This window comes from Mercenaria mercenaria, chromosome 16, assembly GCF_021730395.1.
Source record: "Mercenaria mercenaria strain notata chromosome 16, MADL_Memer_1, whole genome shotgun sequence".
NCBI classification, from domain to species: domain Eukaryota; kingdom Metazoa; phylum Mollusca; class Bivalvia; order Venerida; family Veneridae; genus Mercenaria; species Mercenaria mercenaria.
Genome location: NC_069376.1, coordinates 17,404,687 through 17,415,283, shown reverse-complemented (window position 1 = coordinate 17,415,283; position 10,597 = coordinate 17,404,687). Strand labels below are relative to the sequence as shown.

The window sequence follows — 10,597 nt, the reverse complement described above, 5'->3', positions numbered from 1 at the left end:
GTAGTTCACGTTTTGATCGAGTTATCGATGCTCGACCCAGCCATGGTAATTTCACATAGAAAATAGAAGGAAATCGGCCGGGACCACACGAATTGCTCGAGCGAGTCCTGGTGCTCGAGTCATCGATGCTCGAGCGAGCGGTGTTTCACTGTATATATTCACGACCATGCGATGCGAGTTTTGGACTGGTATTTGTGATTATTGTGAAATTCTCGGATCCGATTTTGACCAGATAATGGATTTATTCGAAACTTCATGCAACATCTGATCACTTACATGTAAAACTTTTGATTTTTCTGTCCCAGTTTGCCGACGAGGATAACAGTTTTAAGCATTTATAATTATAAATTTGATAAACATACTGATATGAATTCAAAAACAATTGTATTGCATTTTCTTTTTTAATTTAGAATAATTGACAGTTACATGTTTAGCCGAAAACCACGAGACATCTGTCAACTGTAAATGTAAAACCTGAAATTATGCTGAAACTAGGAGAAATAAATGCTTGCATATTAAAGGGAATAATAACAAAATATCATAAAATTCAGTGAAACATAAATTTCTAATAGGGACTTTTTATTCCTTAAATAAGGCTCTTTGAGAACAAAATGAAAAATTAATAAAAAATAACTTTTAAGAAAAATATCCTGTCATTTATCATAATCTGAGATTTAAAACAATGGAATTGGGAGTTTGAAGTAAGTTCTAAATTTAAAGTTGCATTTATTTTATTTTCATTAACAGACAGAATGAATCGAACATACCATCTCTGCAACTGTCCTACTTGCGGGTCTGTCAATATCTCTTGTCAGTCCGACAGCAATGTAGAGTGGATAGGCGTACTTGATTTTGCATTCGGAATTCTACCTAACGGAACGGATTGCAGTTCGGAAGGTATTGTGCTTTACTTGAATATATAAAACAATTCAAAATTTGTGTCTGATTTCTACTGAACGAAAACCTAAATACATCATATTATTTTTGCATGTGTAAAAAGTGAATGTGTAGGGTTTTTATTTATAATAAAGGCTCATTTGTGAATTTGTGACAGAAAATACCTCGTTAAGAAAGTAAATTGATACAGGTCATCTATTGTTGTAATAATTATCTCAGTATATATAAAAACTGTAACATGAGTAATAATGTATATGAAAAGCACAAAAATCTTGAAAGTTCGACAACATATTGTCTCATCTTTTTAGAACTATTAGAATACTTTAGGACAGGAACTATCTAATTAAGTACACCATCTTCGTTTCGTTTCCCGTCTTCTAAACTTTATAATCACATCATTCTAAATTAAAACAAAAATAAAAATAAAAAAATATCTAATTTTCAACACGTGTATATTTTCAATTTTAGCTGTGTCTTCTTTCGTGATTCCGAAGACAGGAGATAAAAATGTGAACTGTGATCAGAGCTACAGCACCATGGTAGACGTGTTACGCAATTTGTCGGGAAAAATGATAACAAAGAATAATCAAAATGATTATGCAGATGGTTATAAAAACATCTATGTTAAGGATTATTGCACATCGAAAACGGGATACTTCATAGCAAAATTTGACTGCGTTAAACACCAGTATAGCAATGGTAAATAAATAAAAATAAAATATCAGTGTTTTGACGTCAATAAAAATAAATCGTCTACAGATGCGTAAACCTTATAATACACAATACAATATTCTCGTGTTTTAAACAAGTTCTAGAAAGTACCAGCATTTTTGAAGAGCTTCAAGTTCAAATTACTATATAATCACCATACAGATACATGAATAGGTACAGTTATTTTTCAGGCTGATATAAATGCTATATTACATGTATTTGCGATTATTACACTGTTACTCAGTTCTTTGTTCAATAATTAGTTATTCCCTATATCACAGTTTCAACGAAAATTATATTTTCTCTTTGTATTATTTTAAGATTTGAAAATTGACAACAGTTGCAACTACAATAAAACATTGGATGCTCTCCCCATCTCAAGTGAGTCTTATCCAAGAGGAAACATAAGCACAAATGTAGGATCATGTAAATGTACTCTAACGACCACCGCCTCGGAGCTAGTACTGCGGACATATGACAACGGCCTGGACGCAAATCAGACGTTGACATTGTCCTTCGCTAACAGCTCCATCATTAAACAATGGAGAAAGGCAGAAAAGATGGAAGAAGTTATAAATACAACATATATTACGGGGCCATTCTCAAGCACGCAGTTATTGCTTAATTGGGAGAACAGAGCAAAGATGGCTAAGGGAAAGCTATGGATAGTGTTACAAGGTATTTACAAATCAAAGTAAACAATATGGTTTAACAAATCTACTGTTGTTTGGTACAAAGCTGTTTCAATGTAGGTTACTATTTCACTAGTCGTATAGGTTCTATTCCGTCTTAACAGTTGATCTCAAGTATTGACATGCTGACTGAGACCCAGAGTATAGGGTAACCGAATACGGAGCAGTATGTATAGATCTACTATTTCACATGTAACTTTAATTCTACAGTATCTGAGTCAAATTACATAGCTCAAAAATGTTGTAAATTACTTAAATAACACCAATGCGTAATTTCAAATAAAGTTTTCCCAATAAATTTCAGCTGTTAACGGCAGTATCACAACTATATGTAAACAGAACACCTCTACGACGTCGGCTCCAGCAGCAACAATAAACGGTTCCGTATCAACACCATCAAACACAGGAAATTCAAACAATTCCCCAACAGCACCACCAAATACATCGAATGCTTCCCCGACCATATCACAAAAATCTGCATCATTAAATTCTCCGTCTGTGCATTCAAATGCAGCAACAGTTAACAATTCCGTATCAACGCCATCAAATACAAGAAATTCAAACAATTCTCCAACAGCACCACCAAATACATCGAATGCTTCCCCGACCATATCACAAAAATCTACATCATTAAATTCTACTTCTGTGCATTCAAATGCAGCAACAGTTTCATCGACTCTAACATCAAATTCAAGAACAATGGATGTTTCCTCCTCAAGCCGATCGGATTCCACTTCGAAATCAGACCAGGCTACAACGCATCCATCCAGCAAAAATCCAGAGGAATCGTCTGACGAGAAAGGTTTTGTATATTTACTCTAATATTACCTGTCATTTCTAACGAAGCCAATGTTAAAGGGCGGGACTCAAGCAACTACCATTACCGCCAACATTAAATTCAGATTTTAATTGACTAAATGTAATTTACATTGTACTTTAAAATTTAAGACAGAGAATCTAACAGTTTATAATGTGAAAAGATATACAAATGTACTACTTTCTTGAAGCGACGGAAGAGCAAAAGTTCTAGTGCAGATGTTTTTTTTTTTTTTTACAAACGTATTAACACTCGCCAGGAACAGGTCAATACAAAGCGCAAATGACGTTTGTAACTCTTTTCATGAGTATTTCTTGAAATATGTCCAAATTTGATATTGCATGATCCTATTCTCTTTAAATGTATATTTTAAAATTCAATGTGATTTCTTTTGGTATACTGCACAATTAAAATGAAACTGTTTTGTTGCACAGGAAGCACTGCTGCTATTATTGGTGGAGTTGTGGGAGGATTGATAGCTCTGATCTTACTCATACTATGTTGTCTGTGCTTGTGTCTGAAAAAGAACCGGGTAAGAAATATTTTAATATACATGTAGATATTTACATATTATTCTTGCTACGTTAGGTAAGAAATGTCGCCTAAATTTGGAGGAAATAAAAACATGTTTGAAGGCGAGAAAAAAGGGAAGCGGGGCGATTTTTAACAGACAAAACTAGAACTGTCACAGGGGTGAAGAATAATGCTCCCCACAATACGGTCTTGTCACAGAAGTATGGCGAGGGTACTAACGTATCCCGAGGGATTCTGAAGATGTTATAACACGGCATAAAAATGCGATTTACCCCTCATAAATGAAAACATTTTTCCTCAACGTCATTAAATTTCAATGAAATGCGCGGGAATATCGAATTGTTTTTTTTTTTTTTTTTTTCACGTTAACGTCATTTCCATCTGAATTATCTATTTTGGCGCCGTAATGCGTTTACGCTTTGCCACGGAACGCGCATGCTAAAAAGGTGTTATAACAGCATGAAAACACCCTCAGAAAGTGACAAGAACAGCAGTTTTATGCAAGAATAACTGTAAGGACCATTAAAGCGGCATCTTACTTTATGCATTAGGATCCTCACATTCTGGAGCTTTGTGCATTCACAGAGCGATGATAAAAGCTAAATTAAAATGGTTTCAGAAAATGATATGTGATCACGGTAATTTGTGTAATAGATTCGTTATGCAATGTTTATTCAAACAAACTCAGAAATGAATCAACCAGATAAAACTATAATCCAGTACAATGACGGAAATTCAAATCAAGTCAGAATTGTCATCCGTGAATAACAATTTCAAATACTTTTCAAATACTTTTGACACAATAGCTACTTCGTTATATGTTTAGTTCCTGCAGTTGCTTCTATTTTTCTGTAATTGCTGTAATTACTTATCTGCATCTGTAGTTGATGCAGCTGCTTTGCTATATCTCTTCTTGCAGCAGCTACTTCGTTTTAACCATAGCTGATGCAGCTGCTTAGCTACATCTATTCTTGCAGCAGCTACTTCGTTTTAATCATACTTGATGCAGCTGCTTCGCTATATCTATTCTTGCAGCAGCTACTTCGTTTTAACGGTAGTTGATGCAGCTGCTACGCTACATCTATTCTTGCAGCAGCTACTTCGTTTTAACGGTAGTTGATGCAGCTGCTTCGCTATATCTCTTCTTGCAGCAGCTACTTCGCTTTAACCGTAATTGATGCAGCTGTTTCGCTACATCTATTCTTGCAGCAGATACTTCGCTTTAACCGTAGCTGATGCAGCTGCTTCGCTATAACCATACTTGATGCTGCTTCTTCGCTATATCTCTTCTTGCAGCAGCTACTTCGCTTTAACCGTAGCTATTGCGGCTTCTTCGCTATATCTCTTCTTGCAGCAGCTACTTCGCTTTAACCGTAGCTGATGCGGCTTCTTCGCTATGTCTCTTCTTGCAGCAGCTACTTCGCTTTAACCGTAGCTGATGCGGCTACATCTATTTTTGCAGCAGCTACTTCGTTTTAACAATAGCTGATGCAGCTGCTTCGCTATATCTATTCTTGCAGCAGCTACTTCGTTTTAACCGCACTTGATGCAGCTGCTTCGCTATATCTATTCTTGCAGCAGCTACTTCGCTTTAACCGTATCTGATGCAGCTGCTTCGCTATATCTATTCTTGCAGCAGCTACTTCGCTTTAATCATAGTTGATGCAGCTGCTTTGCTATATCTATTCTTGCAGCAGCTACTTCGCTTTAATCATAGCTGATGCAGCTGCTTCGCTATATCTATTCTTGCAGCAGCTACTTCGCTTTAACCATAGCTGATGCAGCTGCTTCGCTATATCTCTTCTTGCAGCAGCTACTTCGCTTTAACCATAGCTGATGCAGCTGCTTCGCTATATCTCTTCTTGCAGCAGCTACTTTGCTTTAATCATAGTTGATGCAGCTGCTTCGCTACATCTACTCTTGCAGCAGATCCTTCGCTTTAACCGTAGATGATGCAGCTGCTTCGCTATATCTATTCTTGCAGCAGCTACTTCGTTTTAACCATACTTGTTGCAGCTGCTTCGCTACATCTATTCTTGCAACAGATACTTCGTTTTAACCATAGCTGATGCAGCTGCCTCGCTATATCTATATTTGCAGAAGCTACTTCGCTTTAACTATACTTGCTGCAGCTGCTTCGCTATATCTATTCTTGCAGAAGCCACTTCGCTTTAATCATAGTTGCTGCAGCTGCTTCGCTATATCTATTCATGCAGGCAGCTACTTCGCTTTAACCATAGTTGATGTAGCTGCTTCGCTATATCCTTTCTTGCATCAGCTAATTTGCTTATGTAGCTGCGTCGATAAAAATGTATCTATATTTGCTGCAGCTGCTTCGCAATATCTACAGTTAACGCAGCTGCTTTTATTTATCCATAGTTGATGCAGTTCAGTATAGTGCTGCCGCTGCTGTGCTATACCTTTTGTTGTTGCAGGTGATTCGCTATCTCCATAGTTAATGCAGCTGCTTCACTTATATCTATAGCTTTTTTGCAGCAGCTACTTCGCAATATCTATAGATAATAAAGACACTTTGAATTATTTATATTTGCTGTAGCCGCTTCGCTATATCTATAGCTGCTGCAGCTGCTTCGCTTCATCTATAGTTGCTTCAGATACTTCACTATATCTATAGATGTTTCACACACTTTGAATTATCTATAGTTGCTGCAGCTACTGCACTATATCTGTTGTTGCTGCAGCTGCTTCGCTATGTTTATTATTGATGCAGCTGCTTTGCTATGTCTGTTGTAGCTGCAGATGCTTTGCTATATTTATTATTGAGAAGCTGCTTCGCTATGTCTTTATTTGCTGCAGCTGCTCCGTTATATTTATAGCATCTGCAGTTGCTTCGCCATATCTGTTGTTCCCACAACCTCCTTCAATATATTTACAGTAGACGTAGCTACTTCGTTATATTTATTGTTGCTGCAGTTGCTTCGCTTTTTGCATGGCTGCTTCGTTATGTTTAATGTTGATGCAGCTGCTTCGCCATATCTAAAGTTGATGCAGCTGCTTCGCCATATCTCAAGTTGATGCAGCAGCTTCACTATATCTATAGTAGATGCAGCAGCTGCGCCATATCTATGACTGATGCAGCTGCTACGCCATATCTATAGTAGCTGCAGCTGCTTCGCCATATCTAAAGTTGACGCAGCGGCTTAACTATATCTATAGTAGATGCAGCAGCTGCGCCATATCTATGACTGATGCAGCTGCTTCGCCATATCTATAGTAGCTGCAGCTGCTTCGCCATATCTAAAGTTGATGCAGCAGCTTCACTATATCTATAGTAGATGCAGCAGCTGCGCCATATCTATGACTGATGCAGCTGCTACGCCATATCTATAGTAGCTGCAGCTGCTTCGCCATATCTAAAGTTGATGCAGCAGCTTCACTATATCTATAGTAGCTGCAGCAGCTCCGCCATATCTATGACTGATGCAGCTGCTACGCCATATCTAAAGTTGATGCAGCAGATTCACTATATCTATAGTAGATGCAGCTGCTGACAATATTTATAGAAGATGCAGCTGCTTCGCCATATCCATAGTAACTGTAGCAGCTCCGCCATATCCATGATTGATGCAGCTGCTACGCCATATCTAAAGTTGATGCAGCAGACTCACTGTATCTATAGTACATGCAGCTGCTTCGCAATATTTATACTAGATGCAGCTGCTTCGCCATATCTATTGTAGCTGCAGCAGCTCCGCCATATCTATGATTGATGCAGCTGCTCCGCCATATCTGTGATTGATGCAGCTGCTACGCCATATCTAAAGTTGATGCAGCTGCTTCACCATATGTGTAGAAAATGCAGCTGCTTTGCCATAACTAAAGATGCAGCTGCTTCTCCATATGTGTAGAAAATGCAACTGCTTTACCATATCTATAGAAGATGCAGCCCCTTCACCATATTGTGTAGAAAAGGCAGCTGCTTTGCCATATCTAAAGAAGATGCAGCTGCTTCACTATATGTGTAGAAAAGGCAGCTGCTTTGCCATATCTAAAGAAGATGCAGTTGCTTCTCTATATGTGTAGAAAAGGCAGCTGCTTTGCCATATCTAAAGAAGATGCAGACTGGCCTTCAGATCGTTCGAAACAGTTTGTTTTTAGATATCTTGACTTCTTTTAGATTGAAATAAATGCTATATTTCTGAAGAAGGCTTAAAAAATAATGACTTTATTGCCGCGGCGGTCCGGGGTTCGATTCCCGACATGGTCATCATTTTTTTCTTGATTTGGAATTTTTGAAAAATTTTATAAACAAAAATTCATATTCTAATGTTCATAATATGACAAAACTTCAATTTGAAAGAAACATTATCTTTTAGCTAAATCTGGAGGTCAGTGTCTTAAATATAAAAAAAAAACATGCTCAGTAAGGAGGTCTTTTCTAATTGCTTTGCGTTCGCTACTTCGATTCTAGTCTATCAGGATCGAGGTCGTTTCTAATTGCCTTGTTTTTGCAAAATCAATTCCGGTCCATCAGCAGGTCGTTTCTGTTTGCTGGTCTACTTGATGTTTCAAGAGTCTAACTGGGTATATTTAGTAACTTAAATAGGCCGCATGCAAACAGCTATTAAACAGGCCAATATTTTTTTTTTTTACTTTCCGTTAACTCCAGAAATAAAATCCCCATGTAATCAACTGTCTTAGATTTATGGGAATGCGTAATACTTTATAAAATTCCGGATTAAAATATTACTGTCTCGTTATCTTGTAAAACAGTTAAGCTAAGTATATCAAACGCCTCCATCAGTGTTTTGAACCCTTTTACAACAAGGAAGACTTCATGCTTGAACATTTAGTTGGATCAAAAATTGCCCCTATTTGCTAAATAAATAGACCGATGTATTCTTTATTGAATTTTGTAAAAGATTAATCACCGTCAGTTTGTAAAACAGACATATTAATCCAGAAAAAAGTATAACAAATATGTAGGGTTACTTTAGGTTAAATGACATATATTAGATATGATAAAAATCTACACTGTCTTAGTACGGAACAGAAAATGCTAACTCATCCTAAGAACAAACTCTGTGGTCGAGTGGTAACAGTGTCCGACTACGAAACAATGGGTCTTGAGTTCGAGCCCCCGCTCCTCCAGCTGAAAATTTCTACCTCTGGAATAATACTAAGAATCATGAGGAGTGCTGCTTTATCTCTGAAACGTTAAAGAATCATGGAAACTTTATGGAATGGGGCGTCTTTTATATCTTGAACTATCCTCCAACTAATATTACAAACAGTCTTCTTTAGATGTAACCGTGACTGGGTTACCAGTGGCAACTATAAGTAAGCTTACAAACTTATTCTTTATAGGATATTGCGGTATTCACGCATGTTTCATCAATGCCTTTAACGCACAAATTTAACATAAAGGCTCGAAAACTGCACACTTTGAATAAAATTAATGTAAAATGTATTCGTTAAAAGATATCCTGATAAATTACATGTGCACGACAGTCCCATAGTGATCTAAATATGTATTAAATTTCATAAAGATCCATCAAAAGGTTACTTTTTTAAGCATTTTCAATTGTGGACGGACACACGGGCGAAAAGCCCGAGGAAAAACGCCAGATTTAGATGCCTCCGCCTCCTTACTAATTTCTGTAAATTTTTAATAACCATTTTATTTTCTCTTCAGAAAACCGAACCAGAAAAGAATGAACAGCCTGCAAACAGCAAATTTAAAAACGAAAATAACGCTAAAGGTAAACCAAATGACAATCATGTTGGCACAGCGTTTGAAAATTCTGCTGAAGTTGCTGCTGCAGCTTCTATCACACGCAACACTCTTCCACCTCTACCATCTGGGCGTTTCCTGAATAACGTGCAAAAGACGGCCGATCAGAACAGTTTAGACACAAGCAGGCGTGGTCATATTCTCCCTGAAGCAAAAAGCAAGCAAGAGGCAAGCCCTAGTGAAAATGGTAAACTAAACGATGCTCTTTACGCACATCTCATTGGAGATGTACCTGAGGAGAACAAATTCACAAGCGACGACATAACTCCTCTAACTGGACCAACTGTTAGTTCAGCCGGAAATATGCATAGCGCATCAATAACAGAATCCCGGGAAAACGATGCCGCAGACGAAAATGGACAAAAGGAAAAAAAGAAGAAAAAGAAAAGGAAGAAGAAAAGGAAGTGGAACACGATAGGAGCACTGCTTGATGAAGATGCCACAACGGAACCAGAAAAAATACACGATACTGAACAGTTCCGGACATATGATATTTAAATCGGCAAATTACTCTGATCAGTATCAGAGAGCCAAATATACTAAGTATTTTCTGTACAACAGATACACTCCCATTCTTGAGCAGTAACTGAAATTTATAGTAACTAGAGTTACTGCCCTCTGCTATTTTTATTTATTATACCTCACATAAATGTCTAATGCAAATTTCCCATTAGTTTAACTTGAATTTTATATCATATTCCCCAATGATTTTATGACTCATGTGCAAAACCGTTATTTTCAATTTCTGCGCAGGTGATATGATCCATGATTTCATATCACATGCGCAACAGCGTTATTTTGTTTTTCTGCGCATGTGATATTATTTTTTTCATATCACCCGTTGAGAGATTGATACTTACGCATTGATTAAAAGAGTGAGTCGATAAATTTCCAGACGAGGCGCTTATATAATTATACTTTAGGATTAAATTACCCTTTTCTGGTGCTCTTGCATGTGCGAATCCGGCCGTATTTTCTTTTTTATGCTACGTGCAAAATATTTCGAAAACAACTTTTCATTTAATATTGAATCGAAACTACCACCATGAGATTGGAAATGATCTAACTAAGAAAATGAGTACTCACACTTATATGTTTCGTTTAGAAAAAAGAAAGTTATCGCCGTTTTTCGAATGTTAGGCCTACTGATTGACGCAATGTTGAAATATTAGAATAAATATACTGTAGGGG

General features: G+C 37.1%; 1 protein-coding gene across 1 annotated transcript; it reads left to right on the top strand.

The window, feature by feature from the left end:
* The first annotated feature begins 737 nt into the window (after positions 1–737).
* On the top strand, positions 738–10,217 carry LOC123540873 (putative uncharacterized protein DDB_G0277255). The gene is made up of 6 exons (XM_053526225.1): positions 738–897; positions 1,366–1,596; positions 1,930–2,286; positions 2,605–3,102; positions 3,552–3,649; positions 9,308–10,217. Exons 1-6 carry the CDS (start codon positions 753–755, stop codon positions 9,902–9,904), a joined length of 1,926 nt encoding a protein of 641 aa, XP_053382200.1. The 5' UTR covers positions 738–752; the 3' UTR covers positions 9,905–10,217.
* Positions 10,218–10,597: the final 380 nt, after the last annotated feature.

Coding starts and splice junctions, on each gene's coding strand:
- LOC123540873 (XM_053526225.1), top strand. CDS start 753: ATGAATCGAACATACCATCTCTGCAACTGTCCTACTTGCGGGTCTGTC. Junction 898..1,365: donor AACGGATTGCAGTTCGGAAG/GTATTGTGCTTT, acceptor TTTCAATTTTAG/CTGTGTCTTCTTTCGTGATT. Junction 1,597..1,929: donor TAAACACCAGTATAGCAATG/GTAAATAAATAA, acceptor TATTATTTTAAG/ATTTGAAAATTGACAACAGT.